Source organism: Oryza sativa, chromosome 2 (assembly GCF_034140825.1).
Source record: "Oryza sativa Japonica Group chromosome 2, ASM3414082v1".
NCBI classification, from domain to species: Eukaryota; Viridiplantae; Streptophyta; class Magnoliopsida; order Poales; family Poaceae; genus Oryza; species Oryza sativa.
The window spans coordinates 21,122,686-21,139,228 of record NC_089036.1 but is presented as its reverse complement, the minus strand read 5'-3'; the positions used below and the strand labels follow the sequence as shown (position 1 = coordinate 21,139,228).

The 16,543-nt window shown below is 43.9% G+C and overlaps 1 protein-coding gene and 1 pseudogene across 2 annotated transcripts; both read right to left on the bottom strand.

Annotated features, from left to right (window-relative positions):
• Positions 1–253: 253 nt before the first annotated feature.
• Positions 254–7,634, bottom strand: LOC4329620 (uncharacterized; annotated as a pseudogene). The gene is made up of 4 exons (XR_003240382.2): positions 6,845–7,634; positions 6,454–6,614; positions 5,938–6,015; positions 254–772 (listed from the first exon to the last, which is right to left on the bottom strand). The product of XR_003240382.2 is annotated as an uncharacterized protein (transcript).
• An 855-nt stretch (positions 7,635–8,489) lies between these two features.
• Positions 8,490–10,970, bottom strand: LOC4329619 (40S ribosomal protein S10-1-like). Its single transcript, NM_001416656.1, has 5 exons — positions 10,885–10,970; positions 10,742–10,790; positions 9,978–10,260; positions 9,279–9,414; positions 8,490–8,926 (listed from the first exon to the last, which is right to left on the bottom strand). Exons 1-5 carry the CDS (start codon positions 10,885–10,887, stop codon positions 8,846–8,848), a joined length of 552 nt encoding a protein of 183 aa, NP_001403585.1. The 5' UTR covers positions 10,888–10,970; the 3' UTR covers positions 8,490–8,845.
• Positions 10,971–16,543: the final 5,573 nt, after the last annotated feature.

Genomic DNA, 16,543 nt, shown 5'->3' with positions numbered 1-16,543 from the left:
ACAATTTGATCATATTGCTCTAAGATTTATAGACATGTTGTTCATAAACATGCATTGCTTACGGTACACATGAATTCAATCGGCCTCGGAGTGTATGTGTGTCTACAAACCAATGGACCAACCCAATAGTTACATTACTTTATGATATTTAATGAATATATGTTTAAGTGAACAAAATGGAGTGCACTTATTAGGTAGTATATATATTATTATTATTTTATGTGCAAGATAAACTACCTTTGCTAATACAATATTTGTGACACGAGGAAACCAAGTTCTATTATCTCGATTAATTTACCATAAAGGTGGCTGGTAAGATTAACCAATACATAACAATACTCGTATTGGCACAATTACATTGTAATATTTACATTAATGCGGAATGGCGATGAACAAATACAACTACCAACAATCATAAGTAAGTAGATTGGAAGCACTTCCGAAGTGAAACTTTGGTAAAAAAGTGGCCCTAAACACAATTCAGTCTTTTGGATATTCCATGTTTATGTCCAACAAGTTTACCATTAAGTTTGTCAACTACCTTGTTTTCCCTAGAAGTCATCCATCAAATGTGTCATTTTTTTGTTCTGAATGTTGCTCACCAGATGTGTCAAATACTTCTTCCTCAGCACATAGTTCACCGGATGTGCCAAATGCATTGTTTTCTCAGGAAGAATGCTCATTGGGTGTACCACATTAACCATCTTCTATAGTAGATTTCTCATTGGATGCAAGAAGCACTTTAGCAACACTCACTTATTATTTCCTTTTTCTGAAAATGCAAACACATGTTAATTTCTTATTAAAACTAAGCCAAAGGAACAATACACTAGTTGATTGAGAACTTTAATGATAATATTCTAAATAAAAAGAATTGTATATTACAACAATATAATTAGCACTTTTTAAGCAAAACTTTAGCGTCACTCAAGGTGTGATGATTGGCAACAGCCCCGATTTTAGGGGTATCCTAATTTAGCTGGTCTATATTAGGAGCTTGAACACCATCTGAATGTTTGTACTCTAAAAAAAAGGTAATGTCCAATTTTGGCCATTGAACTATTCTTGAAGTTCAATTAATTTCACCCTAAACTGGAAAAGTGGTTATTATTCAACCCCCAGGTTTGAAAACCAAACATAACACCTTAAAACATATTCCATGGTGGTTTTGGTCTATATATAGATGGCCAAACAGGCGGCCTGGCCCAGCATGGCCCAGGCACGGCCGTGCTCGGGCTAAAATCTGTCGGGCCGGCACGGCCCGACCAACACACCAGGTTGTGCCGTGCCATCCCATGGGCTGCACCTTCGGCCCAGGCACGTCCCACCAGCAGTCGGGCCGTGCCATGCCAGCTCGAAGGCACGAGTGTCCCATCGTGCCTTTTTAAAAATAAGTCTATTTTCCCTCCCTCCTCTTTGGGCTGTGACATATATATAGCTAAAATAAGTCTAGTTTCTCTCCCTCCTCTTTGGGCTAACATATATATAGCCGAAATAAGTCTATTTTACTTCCCTATTCTTTGGACCGTGGCATATAATATATCTATTTTTACTCCATATTCTTTATGTGTCGAGCCTGGCCTGCCGGCCCATCGTGCCGTGCCAGCTCGGTCGTGCCAGTGGGGGGGGGGGGGGGCAGGCACGGCCAGGCAGTCGGGATAGGCCGGCACGGGCCTGACCCCATCAGGTCGTGCCGTGTTTGGGCCGGGCCAAAATGTCGCGCCATGGGCCGGGCCGTCGGGCCTCAGGCCTTATGGCCATCTATAGGTCTATATGAAAAGGTTTTCGCTAGCATGAGAGTCAACTTAGTAATTAAGTTTTATGGTTGTGAGCCTAATTAATCGTGACATGTGAATCAACAAGACGTGCATGATAAGGGTTTGAACTAGGAAAACCACAACCACTTCAAACAAAACCAGAACAACATATGCTTCAGGGGTTTAACCTAATTTTGAAACTTGGGGAGCGGAAAACATTCGGTTTTGTAGGTCAGGGTGAAAATTGGACTTTGAGCAAAGTCTAAGGGAAAAAATGGACTTTACCCTGTACAAGAAGTAAAGTCCATTTTTTTGCATATCATGTTTTGTGTCATTAATGTGGAAACCAAGGTTCATATCATTCTCACATGTAATGACATTTTACAATTTGCATATATTCATCATGGAACTTTCCTAATTTTTAGTACTTAACACTATGAACATTTTCAACATTGTGAGAAACCTTCAGCATGCCTATATTGGTTGTGATTGGTACTAGTCCTGGTTTAGGTTATTATTACTTGGTTGCTCCCTACTAGAAGCTTGAGCACCTTCTGAATGTTTTGAAACTTAAAAGGTGTAGTTTAGTATCAAGGTGCTTGAAATCAAAGAAAAACATAATATATCCTCATAGTATCAAGGTGCTTGAAATCAAAGAAAAACATCCGTACTTATTTTGGGGACGGTTACTAAACCACTTCAGAATCTTATATCATACAAATCAAATGCTAATTGTTGAGGACAATCCGCATTTCCCATACAATTTAGCAGAGCTAGAATAAAGGATAAATGAAAATATGACATGTGCTTCTAATAATAAAAACATAATTGTCTTTCTTATAAAGCTACACCGATTAATTTACACCATCATAATCTAGATCACGATGTTAAAAAATAAACCCTTCTTCCTTCAATGGTTAATGTGATAATTTCTACACCTTTGGAGCGATTGTGGTATCTAGCATGGTTTTGATACTATAATATATTATGTACAATTCATTTGTTGTTATAATGTGATAACCTCTTATATTTCTGCTCGATCCACGTTATTCTTCTCTGTAAAAAACCTTATTTTTTCTGAAAATAAAAAACTAATCTTATTTTTCTCTAATAAAAATAAGTGACCAAGAATAGAATGGTGTACAAACACTAATAGATCAGAGGAATCTAGATCATATTTTAAATGCCTCTATTTTATAATCTAAACATTATATACTATTAATCCTTAAACTTTGGCCACTTAGTTTTGATAATAGATTATAAATAATATAAAATGTCATATTATCGAAGTGCATTGTATCATCGTATAACAAGAGAGTACTAGTAACATTTTGCTCATCGCATTTTAATCATATAAAAATCAGTGGTACTCAAAGTTAAAACAGTAAATCAGGATAGTCAATACTCCATGGGTATGTTAGAAGTGCCATTTATATTTGAGCAGCTTTTATACCCGGTTAGACGACGCAAAATGGACTTTTTTTTTTCCAAAATGAGAGAACATGGCAAAAGAAAATCCATAAATACCCATGCTACTGCAGCTCAGTGTACTGAATGGGCTCCTACAGTCCTAACTGTGTAGCCCGTTCATCGGCCCGTTAATGATTTTCCAAGATAACAGTGAAAACTGAAGGAAAAAGTCCAATTTGACTCCCTTAATTGTACGCCGAATCTAATTCGTACCCCATAACCAGAAAACCGGATAGGACAAATCCCCGAACTAATGAAACCAGTGCAATTTGACTCCCTCAGCGGTTTTGGAGAGCGGTTTTGCTGACGTGGCATTAGAATTGAAAAAAAATCAGTGGGACCCATCTGTCATTCACAAAAAATAATGTGGGACCAACTGACATGTGGGGTCCACATGTCATCCTCTCTCTTTTCCTCCTTCCTTCTCTCTCCCCCTCTCTCTTTCTCTCCCCCTCTCTTGGTCAGAGTGGCGACGGCGACGGCGGCATGCGGGCGAGGGCCACAGCGGTGGCGACGGCGGCATGCGGGCAAGGACCAGAGCGGCGGCGACAACGGCATGTGGGTGAGGACCACAGCGGAGGCGACGGCGGCATGCGGGCGAGGACCAAAGCGGCGGCGGCGGGCAGGAGGCGGGGGATCCAGTCGGCGTTGTTGCTGGAACCACACCCACGACGGCGTCGCCAGACGAGCACGGGGAGCTTGGCCTCGGCAGTGGCGGCAAAGTAGTCGAGGCGGAGGAGCGTAGAGACGTTGGGGGAGATGGCGCGGTCATGGGAGGCAGCGTCGGTGGAGCGCAACGCCGCCGAGCTCGTGGGCGCCCTCCGCGCCGTTGTGATACTCCTCTACCTGCATCGCCGCTAACCGAAGCGCCGCCGCCTTCTGAGGCTATCACCGGTGGTGGAGAAGGGAAAGGAGAGAGGCAGCGCTACGAAGATCTCGCCCACCCTCCGCCGCCGAGCTCGGGAGCGTCCTCCACGCCTTCAAGCTACTCCTCTACCTCCGCCATCGCTTGCCGAAGCGCCGCTAGTGTCCGAGAAGGGAGAAGGGAGAGGCAGCGCAGCGGAAGGGGGGAAGGGGACGCGGACGACGATGACAACATGGATATGGCGAGGTGGAGCTGGAGGGGGTGGTGGACGCTCCAGCGCCCGCCTCCCGTACGCCACCGATCTGTCTCTAGCCCCGCACGTACGCCGCCGTCACCACTCCGGCCCCGCTTGCCGCCGCCATCGATCCCCGCGTGCGTCCGGAGGGGGGGAGAGAAAAGAGAGAAGGGAGAGAGAGGAAGAAGGGAAGAAGGATGACATGTGGGCCCCACATGCTAGTGGGTCCCACAATATATTTTGTGTGAATAACAGATGGGTCCCACTGATTATTTTTTTTCAATTCTAAAACCATGTCAGCGCCACGTGGGACGAAGTCCAGGTCAACACTGCCACGTCAGCAAAACCGCCGAGGGAGTCAAATGGGGAGTCGTTCTATCCGGTTTTCTGGTTAAGGGGTATGAATTAGATTCGGCGTACAATTAAGGGAGTCAAATTGGACTTTTTCCAAAACTGAACTGTTAAGCTTGGAATGTGCAGCCCATCCAACGATCATGATCCAAGGTAACACGGGATGAAGTGCAAACGGCCCAAGACCAATGGATTAAACAAATCTTAGAACTGGGTTTGGTTGGGGTGCGCCAGGCCCAGGCAGCAGTGCAATGCCTGGGCGACGCGCGAGGGCCCCAGTGGCGGTGAGCCTTCCCCCAAAAAAATAAATTTAATATCGAAGTGGGCACATGGCCCACATATCTTAATCTTAACTAATATAAATATTAGTATTTTTTCTGTCGTCACATCTCTGTAATCACACGTTTTCGTCCGTCATTATGCGCTAATTTTCATCCGATGCGCTACTTTCCGATTCTGGTTCGATTCTGGTTAGATTAATGCACCACAAGCCCAAAACAGATTCCAGGATTTCAGGTCCATCTAGAAGCCCCTACTCCTTCATCCAAAAAAAAAAGATTCTAGGTCCATCTACAAGCCCACAAGCCCATGCAAAAATACATGAGTTCAGGAACAAATACAAAAACAAAAAAAACACAGAAGTCCAGGTTCAGGTTCACATACAAATCAGGTTCAAAAACACAGGAGTCCAGGAACAAATAAAAAACAAAAAATAACACAGGAGTCTAGGTTCAGGTTCACGCACAAATCAGGTTCAAAATAGAACACAGGAATATACCCACGTCAGGGAATTTGCCCAGCCCACGTCAGGAGTCAGATTCTACCCCGAGTCAGATTATATCCCGCTTTTCTTTCGTCGAGTCAGGCTGGTTCCCCCACACTGTTTCCTACTCCAGCTTTCAGGAGTCATATTCTATCTCGAGTCAGATTCTATCCCGCTTTTCTTTCCACTATTTTTAGCTAGCACTCCCACTAACATGATTGTACAGATTTTTTTCTCAGGCCAAAATACAAGAAAATATAAATCGTAAGGCTCTTCCTCTAGGACGTCAAGGCACCTCCAATCAATGTCGATTTCAGGTTATCAATGAACTCAACCTTGTATGCAATTTCAATTTCATTAGATTCTACCCAAGGAGCTTGAATAATTACTAACATAAACACTTCCATTAATCAAGACTTGTAAGGTAGTTTATGAATGAACTAAAAGTACCATCTAATTAATTAACATATAGTGGTAATGTCTAGATTCGTTTCACCTGCGAAGAGCAATGCAGTTGTGCAGTGCAGGGATTGAGGTCTGTCTGCTCATACCAATATGTATCCAAATCTTTTTCCTGTTGATGCAGAACACAAAGCAAGTTAGCAACAGGCATATTTTTTAGTTGTTCAGTGGCTATTATCACGACTCCTTATGAGACCACAAAATCTCTGAGTTGCAAACCCAAATATGAAAATCTCTTTTTAGGTGGCTTTATATAACTAGAAGAAAGAAAACTTAAAAGTACTGGTAATTGCAGCAACAAAAATTTTATGCAGAAAAGCATTAACTGTGCAGACAGCTGAACCATTGTTTAATTATTGCAATTTTTAATCATGCTCCACCATAATGTTAATCATGCTCTAAAAACCACTGTAGCAAGTAATTAAAATACAACTAGATGGCGGCAGTACCGCTGTGCGGCGAATGTCACAAGTACCGCCTAGATTTATATTCATCTCAATATTCCATAAGTAGTAGAGCTACAAAAGAGACATAATAATTTGCTTCTTACCGTTGTTTTCGAGAAGATACATCCTGCTTTTGTTGTTGATAATGTTTATCTACAGCTTCAACTTCCAAGATAGATGTTGATGCCACATAAATGTTTGGCAAACTTGTGTTACAACACAGTAGCCCAACAAAATCCATGTGCTTATCTGGTGTGCTTCCATGCTGTTCCCATCAAAAACACAAATCAAAACAAAACTGGTGATATGTGTTTGTGTTACAGATATGTGATGATTATTGATTATGATCACAGAACTGGTGCCCCGCAACTTCACATTTGAAAACACAAGCTGAGATAAGAACTGTATTCTAAGCAACAGGATTACTACTATGCAACATGATCCCAAGATTTCACATGAACAACATGATGTATTGTCTTAAAAAAAATAAAGTACCTAGGCGGTTATGGCTGGAACTGACGGCGAGTCAAGGACGTCGGTCGTTGGCAAGCACGGCGCGGGCGAGATCTCCTCGAAGTCAGTCGGCCGCAGCCCGGCCTCGAGAGCTGACTAGGCGAGGTATGCACCGCCCTGGATTCCAGCTCCTGCAGCAGAGCCGCGTCGGCACCCACCATGCTCCCCGCCCGGAGCAGCTTGAGCAGGAAGTCGCACGTGATGCCATCCTCGGCAACTTCGCTGTCGCCGCCGCAGCAGATGCCGGGAACTGGGTCAGCCCACGTCCACCAATCGTTGTAGTCACCGTAGGAGAGGCTGCTGGGTCCGCCCCTCCTGTTGTCGCTAGCGGCGGATCCGCGCGAGCAGGGAGCGGGGAGATGACGGGATCCATGCGGGAGGAGAAGAGGTCACCGGATCCACCCCTCCCGTCAACGCCAATGGCGGATCCGCGCGAGGGGAGGGCGGAGAGGATGGGATCCAGGCGCCGGTGGCAGATCCACGCAAGAGGGCAGCGGAGAGACAACGGGATGCATGCGGGAGGGAAAGAGGTCGCCGTTGGTTTGCTCCCCGCCCACCCGCCTCGCTCGCCCGTCCGCCGCTTCGCTTCGCTCCGCCCGTGGCCCTCCTCGTCGGCCAGAGGCGAGTGAGCCGGAGCCGAGGGGGTGGAGATCTGGGAGGGAGAGAAGAGCAGCCACTCTACTCCCACCGGCCAACGAGCCCTGCTACTCTCCAGCCGGCTGCCACACGCTGCCTTGCAGAGAGGGAGAGCAGCAACGCCGGCTGGGAACCTAGGAGAGAGAACGAGAGAGTGAGAGGATAATGATCTCCAAGTTGGAGACAGCCAACCACACAATTCTCGCCTCAAGGCCCACATGCGAACCTGCACGTGGCATCTAATTCCTAGTAGTTTTTCATTTTCACCCCTAATAGTATATTTTATCCCATACTTCAGTAAATACAAAATATTGTTAAAAATGTCCCCAGATTAGTACTCACACATTGATGTCCAGGACCTTGGAACTTTTATTTTTTCAAGACTGATCCGATGTACAAATAGTAACCTTTTATAGCTGCATATTGAGTTGACCAATAGAAGTAATTAACCTAAAAAAATTATATACGTTATATAATTTTTGTGATTTTCATGTGGTTTGACAATTTTTGTAAATCTATATCTACACCTATATATCTAATAAAAAATACATAAAGTTTTCGGGTATTTTTTGTCCGTCGTTTTTTTCACTATTTTTTCCGATTTTCTTCCACCGCTATTTTGCCGCTAAAGTTGTTTTTTTCTTTTCATACGTAAGGGTGTGCGCATACATAAGGATTCGGTTTTTTTATCCGTCCTTTCCTTTTAATTTCTATATTAAACAGTCATCGTTTTTATTGTTTTGATATCAATTGAATTAAAAGCCATCTAGTGCGCGCTCCAATCCGTTTTTTTAGAGATATAAAGAGAGAATAAACCTTCCAAATTCCAATCCTTTTGCCATTCTTTGAAATTTCATGAAATTTAATTTGGAGTCGTAGTAGACAGACACGGAATGGTTTTGTAATGCAGGGATGCATTATGCTATGTCAGTAATTCGTTCCTGAAAAACCGAGGATATTAGCAGTTCAGATACGTTGTAAACTGTACAGTAGTTGAGATTTAACGTGTTTTATTTCACTTTTTGTGCATTTCGCCTAAAGAAACATGCAGCACGTATGTTATGCCTCACAATGGAAAAAAGCAGACTAATACATCAAAAATCAAGAAATTTGACAGGTAGAAATTGGGGAGGAAAAACTTGATTGCTGAGTAGCTGAACGATATTTCCATTGGCATTGGCTTCTACAGAGGGTTTGGGATAAACTCTCAAGCCATCAACACCAGGAGAATTACACTTGCATCTCTTAAGGTTTCAACATAGGTGCTACGCATTGATCTCTACTGCAAACACCACTGCAAAACTTGAATACTAAAATGTCTCCTGCGACAAGAATCCTGAGCTCCTTTCACTCCATGGAGGAAGAGGTTGGACCAGCACCGAAACCACCGCCGCCACCGCGTCCAAAGCCAGGTCTACCACCAGAACTCTAAACATTTCAGGACAAGAAACATCATTTGAGTGAAATCATGGTGTGGTGTACCATCATTGAGAAATGAGAAGATTGGAAATAAATAATACAAATAAGAACAAATAAAAACATCCTCCAGTTATTAATCATATGCACCAAAACCAAACAAAGAAAAGTGCAAGTGTTAGAAAAAAAGTAAGAGCAGGAACGGAACATCCGAATGTTGTAATATAGTTTAATTTTAAACAACAAAATCAGTTGTTATGCCCTTTTCCAATTAGCTTATGTAGGATGGCGAGTTGCTATTCAATAATCATGTTTATCTCCTCACATAGTGAAACACTAATAATAGGCAGAATTGATTGATTACCCTGAATGATGGCTGGAATTCTGCAGGAGCACCACCCTTCTCACCACCAAAATCACCAGGCGCACCACGAGGTCCACCACGGTAGCCATCCCGGTCTCCAAACCTTGGTCTGTCCCCTTCGAACCGAGGTGGGCCCCTAAACACATCACAGGAATCAGAAATCAGCCAAACGACAACTAGAAAATATTGCCACAGTAGCTCAAGAATTCAACAGAACATGCAGATATGCCTCAGTTTGAGTTCTGAACACAATTGCATCCACATTTTTTACAGTTGCAATGTGACTACAATGAACTATGAGAAAAATGGATCTTATTAAGTTAGAAGTACAAGGCATCAACCCACCTTTCCTTCCCTTTTAAAATTAAAATACAGCACATAGAGATAGATCTACTTTCAGTTAAAAATGTACCATGTATTACTTGTGTGTTTAACATCTTGTTTCAGCCACTATATGAATGCAAATACATGATTATTAATGCAAACGTCATCACATTTGCATACAAACCAAACGTGCTTAGAGCTCAAAGATATACAATTCCTAAGTTTCTGAAAACAAGAGTTAGTTATCAACACTAAATTCACTCATGCTCCCCAAAGTAAACCGCGATAAAATAACCTTCAAATTAGCAAGTAAGTTATTAAATGTAAGTTACACTTGAAACCCCAGAAAGATTGAAGAGAGAAGAAAATTAGGACCTTGGGCGATCACCAGGGGGGCCAGAGCCAAATGGGCGGCCTGGTGGCCTTGCAGACTTCTTGAGTGTAGCAGGTACAATCTCAGACGGCAAGTTAAGGTAATTCCTCAGGTGCTCAATGCCATCATTAGTGAGGTACCAGTAGTAGTACTGCCAGGAGAAGGTCTCCCTGACATACTCCTTGGACTTGAAGCTCTGCATGAGCTTGATGACCTGAAGGTTTGGCACATCAATCTGTGGGTGTTTTGCCAAATTGTAGTCCTTCTTGGCGTACAAAACCCCCTCTATGATGCACCACAATGCACACAAACAAATGAAGAAATGAGAAACAATATCCTTCTAGTTCATCAGTCGAAATAGGATGAAGACATATGGTCTTATTATGTAGAAGCATTTTTCTATTCTGGAAATGTTACCAAGAGGTGAAAGCTGAAATTTCTGTACCCCTTTACTGATTGTGGAATAATGCAGCACAGACTTGCATGTTGCATCGATAAATCAGTCCAGTATTTGACATTTCTATTATATTTTGTTAGAGAAACTTAAAATTGATTGGTCGCTTGGCTCTTCAAACCAAAAAAACGGAGAATTACATAAGCACATGCACAAATTAGGATTTCTTTCGCTTCGTATACATTCAGCAGCTATTCAATCACTCCAAACTTCCAATTAAACGAGGGATTAAAACAATCACCCAATTTCCTGTTTACGCAATCCATTTTGTAATGAGATCGAAACCAATCAAGGAGAGCAGAGTGAGCCAACCTTGGAAGAGGTACTTGCAGATCTCATTCCGGTTCTTCTTGGGGATGATCTAACAGAAAAAAAAAAACACCACAACATCAGCGCCAGTATTCACCAACGAATTGAACCGACGGGACACATTGATTTTGGGCTCAGATGCGTACCATGGCGACAACCGTCGAGCAGGCCGACCTCCAAGCGCGCGGGACGACGGCGGCGAGAGGTCGAGGAACCCGAAACCCTAGCGCCCGGCAGTTCGCGGCGGCCGTAGAGCTTTATACACAGTGCTAATCTATTCGGTACTTGTGCAATAATACCCTTGAGGAGATTGTGAATTGCAGTCTGTTCGCAATGGCGACCTTCCTCAGGGGTGTGATATGAGAAATAAATGTAGGAGGGGTGAATGTGTGAATGACTGAATTTAGTGGGCTTAGCGGCTAATATGGTGATGGGCCCATATGCTTTCGTAGAGCACACGCTGTTGTGTTAGCTTTGAGATGGAGTAAGTCTATTCTGCCTCCATCGACTATTGCCCTCGGCTAATAGATACCTCAACAGCAAAACTAGATATATTACATCCTTCAACTACCAAAACCAGTAAAATTTGAGTCCCTCGGTGGTTGGTCGGGTGGTTTTGTCCTATGTGGCATCCTCGTGATGTGTTGACTTAGTCTTTATGCCACGTGGCGTCAACGTGTTGCTTGCGCGGCAATAAAATAAGAATAAAAAACAAAATGGGACCCATATTTTCAGTGAGAAAAAAATTAAAAATAACAGGTCCACATGTCAGCCACTTCTTTTCCCTTTACCCTTTCTCTCTCCCCGGATTCCTCTTCGCGGGAGGACAACAAGGGAGCGTGTGGCGGCGGCAGGACAGAGCTCGATCGGGGTCTCGAGACCAGAATCAATTGGAGACCGTGAGGCAGTGGAGATGGCATGACCCTCTCTATTTCCCGCCACTGCTAAAGCCCCTCTATTTCACAAAACCAACTAGGAAGCTCGAGGTGCTCGTCGCCCCTTGGCATGCCATATGGTTGGTGAGTCCGTCGCACGTCGCCTTAGCCCATCACGCCTGTCTCCATATGAACACAGCCTCGACTCCGACTCCATCTCGCCACTGCCCGTGACCTCGAGCTTGGTTACTCCACCATCGCCCTCGACTACTGTCCACGGAATGAAGAGGACAGGGAGAGAAAGAGGGAGAGAAGAAAGTAAAAGAGAAGGAACGAAAGAAGAGGAGGAGGCCATATTTTACCGCTTCGTGAGCTTGGTTTGGCCGACGAGGACGACCATTAAGGAGACAGAGGGAGAGGACCCAAAGGGGAGGAGGTTGTTAGTAAGGACAGAGAAGTGGAGGGAGAGATAATGGAGAGGCGGAGGTCGTCGAGCTCACTTTACATTGAGCTCACAGAGGAGGAGGCGATGGAAAGGTGTTAACGACCAAATTTGGTAATCCAAGTATCGGAGATGAAGAAGGAATCGAAACGGAGTTCGAGATGGAAATCATTCCGGAAACAGAGTAAGGACCGACTGGAGTCCGAATCGGCTGCGATCAAGATCAGCAGAGTCTGAGTTGGACAGGGTTAGCCGATTGAGCCGAATCCGACAATATGACATGGCATACATTGTTGGGTTGGGTTGATGTACTTCATAAAGATTGCCACGCATGGATAGAGTCCTAAGAAGGCAATTGTATCTATTAATTAGGATATTTCATGTAATTTCCTTAGAGATATGTTTGGGCAAAAGTCTGCCGCAAAGACTTATAGTATCTTAGAGTTTGTTAGAGATAAGAGTCGTGTCCGATATGGACATATTTTGTAATCTCGGGTATAAATAGACCTCGAGCCCTATGTAATCAAACAACTCACGTTCAATACAATCTCGGCGCATTGCCACCCTTTTACTTTCGTTTTGTTTCGACGAGTTCTTGCTTTCGGGTTGAGCTGCATCGGTTTCAATCTTCAACAAGAGGTAAAACTTTTTATGGCGGCTTGCGTTCTCGGGTTTAGTGCTTCCATCTTTATGATACTCTAATATTTTTTATGTAATTCGTCAAGTTATCATATATCTTACATAATCTCCGGCAATATCGCTATTTAACCTTCAATCGGCTAACGTGTGTTACTAGAAGGCAGCTGATTAGGTTAAATACCGACGTTGACTTAGATTATATAAGATATCTACCACTCTATGAAACATCCAACGGCTTGATTGTCTAGATACTGTCCTTCTTTTCATACTTATAGCTGCATCAGTTGAGTTTGATCTTATGAGTCGTGATTAGAATCTCAATCTCTAGCCTGTCTTTGGTTGCCGATTAGGGTAGCATTGGGGTTTCAGCCGATCTTACCTAATTTAACTACATTTATCTTATATGCTTGATTGATATGTTAAAGCCGCCCTTTATGTTAAGATCTTGTTGCATTTAAGTATATTAGGCTTTTGTTTGGTATATTCTACTTGCTTTGATATCTTAATATAGAGTAGTATCGGAGTATTAGCCGATACATGCTGGATCTGATCGGCTATGCTATGAACATATATAGTCTTGTTGTTAATATATATTTCGATCTAAGTGATTTATACTGTTTCGGCATGGCAACCGATCTATCCCAATTACTTGATTTAAGTATATATCGACATAAGGATTATATATTGTTAGTATCTACAGCCGATCAAGTAGGTTTAGTTCTTTCTTATTAACTTCACTATCTGCGAACTACGGCAAACCCAATTTCGATTTAAACTATTTTGCGGGTATAATTATTTCGTTGTCAATAATTTACTCTCCCCGAGTATTGTATATAATAGGTTAGAAATTTCTATTACGAGCTAAATATTGGACGAAATCCTAGAAATATTATGCAATTTAATTTAGTCTATGACTAAACGATTAAATATAATATACGTCTAAAATTCCTAGCGATTAAATCCGAATTTCTACCGTGAATCGATTACTTATAGGGATTACCCAAAAATAATCTATAATAATCTATAAGAATTCATCTATTTGTTTAGTTATTAATTACATCTAAATTACTACCACGAATTGATTTCTTATAGAAATTACCAAGAATAATCCATAATTTATATTAAATTTTGCAATTGTACGACTATAATTAATCTATAATTAAATTCTAATTATTTTAAATTTTCTAAACTTCCCCAAACTCCCTCTAATTTCCTATTTATTTCCTTTTCTCTTTTTCTCTCTTTTCCTTTTCTTTTCTTTCTCTTTTCCCTTTTCTTTTTCTCTTTTTCTCTCTTTTCCTTTTCTTTTCTTTCTCTCCTCTCTTTCTTTTTCCCTTTCTTCTCTCCCTCCCGGCTCCTTTCTCTCTTCCTCGGCTTCTCCCTCCCTCGGTTTCTTTTCTTCTTCCTCTCTTTCTCTCGGCTCTCTCTCTCTCTCGGCTCTCCCTCCTACCCGAGCGGTGGCGGCGGTGGACGCGAGGGGGAAGGAGGGCGGCTCACCGACGGCGGCAGCGGCGACGACGGCGGTGGCGACGGTGGTGTACGGCGGCACAGAAGCGGCGGCACGGTGGCACAGGAGCGACGACACGGCGGCGCGGGAACGGCGGTGCGGCGGCACGGGAACGGCGGCGCAGCGGCACGGGAACGGCGGCGCAGTGGAGAGGGGAGAGGGGAGAGGAAGGGGGAGATGGAGTGGAGAGAATGGGGGAGGGGGATATTTATAGGGAAGAGGGGGAGAAGGAGAGGGGAGGGGCGGCGGGGCTCGGGGCGGCGCGCGGGGCTCGGCGCGGCTAGGTGTGACGGCGACGGCGACGCGACGATAACGCGGCGCGGTAGCGGCGCGGGACGCGAGGCGGCGACGCGATGGGCGAGCGGCGCGCGGGGTGCGGGGCGCGAGGCTACGGGACGGGGCGGCAGCGGCGACACGACGGGCGCGCGGCGCGGCGACGGGACGGTCGGTGACGGGCGCGTGGGCGCGCGGGGCGGCGGGACAGCGGCGCGACGGGACGGGCGCGCGGCGCGGCGACGGCGTGGCAGCGGCGGCGCGATGGACGGGCTCGGGGCGGCTAGGGGCAGAGGTGGGAGAGGAGGGGGAAGGCTAGGGACCACATCGAACACCTTAGGCGCAATGAACAGTGACTTTTCCTATTTATCCCGATTTTAGTGTATTTTCCATATAAATTTGATTCCACAATTCCTAATTTTACATATATGCATTTTACTCAATATTTGTGTTATCTTAACTAATGAATTCACCCTAGATTAATATTACTCATATTTTATTTTTATATAATTTATTTGAGCTTTAATTAGGGTTGATTCTTATTCCATCGCAATGAAATTTAATTGATCCAAATATGGTCGCGATAATATTTTATTTATTACTATCCACACCTAATCTTTATTTTTAATTTATATTTATTTTACCAATTTGTTTTTAAGGTTTATTTCTAATTAACTATTCTTTACTCACGATTAATAATCTTCGAGATCTAATCCAGATAAAATAGACGAATAAGATCGGCATGATGCAATTAGTTTAAAAAGTTTTTGAAAATCCGTATTTTTAGAGTTTTGATTTTGTTGGTCGAATTTTCAGGGTGTTACAAACCTACCCCCCCTTAAATAAATCTCGTCCCGAGATTTCTTACCAGTCTTCGAATAGGTGCGGGTATTCCGTCCTCAAAAATTCTTCACTTTCCCAGGTGGCTTCATCCTCAGTGTGATTGCTCCATTGTACCTTGTACATACGCCACACTTTGCTCCTAGTCCTCTTTTCGGCTTCATCCAATATCCGGATCGGGTGTTCTGGATATGTGAGATCATTGCTAATGTGAATCTCTTCCAGCGGAGCTTGCTCTTCTGGCACTCGTAAACATTTCTTTAGCTGAGACACATGGAAGACTGGGTGTACATCCGCGATATTCTCTGGTAACTGTAACTGATATGCAACTTCTCCTCGCCTGGCGATGATCTGGAATGGTCCCACATATCATGGTGCCAGTTTTCCTTTGACCTTAAACCTTTTTGTTCCCCTCATCGGAGAAACCTTTAGATAAACGTAATCTCCCTCCTTAAATTCCAGGTTTCTTCTTCGGGTGTCGGCGTAACTCTTTTGTCGTGATTGTGCTACTTTTAGACGGTCGCGGATCAAGCGAACCTTTTCTTCGGCTTCTTGAATAATGTCAGGTCCAAGTACCGCCCGTTCTCCAGTCTCGGACCACATTAGTGGGGTTCGACATCGTCGACCAAACAATGACTCATTGAGTGACATCTTTAGGCTTGCTTGAAAGCTGTTGTTGTAGGAGAATTCGGCGTAAGGCAAACATCTCTCCCAGTCCTTGCTAAAATCCAGAGCACAAGCCCTCAGCATGTCCTCCAGGACCTGGTTGGTTCTCTCCGTCTGGCCATCTGTCTGTGGATGATAAGCTGTGCTAAATGCGAGGTAACTTCCTAGGGCTTCATGGACTTTCTCCCAGAAATGTGAGGTAAACTGTGTGCCCCGATCAGATATAATTTTCATAGGTACACCATGAAGACATACTATCCTGGTCATGTATAACTCGGCTAGCTTAGCACTGCTATAATTTGTCTTAACGGGAATGAATCTCGCCGTCTTGGTGAGTCGATCCACGATCACCCAAATGGAATCATATCCTGTTGCGATTTTGGGCAATCCAACAATAAAATCCATACCTATCTCATCCCATTTCCATTCGGGAATCCTGAGAGGTTGCAACAAACCTGCCGGCCTCTGGTGTTCAGCCTTCACCTTCTGGCATACGTCGCAGAGTGCTACGTATTCGGCCACATCTCTCTTCATGTTGGGCCACCAGTAGCCCTCCTTCAAAT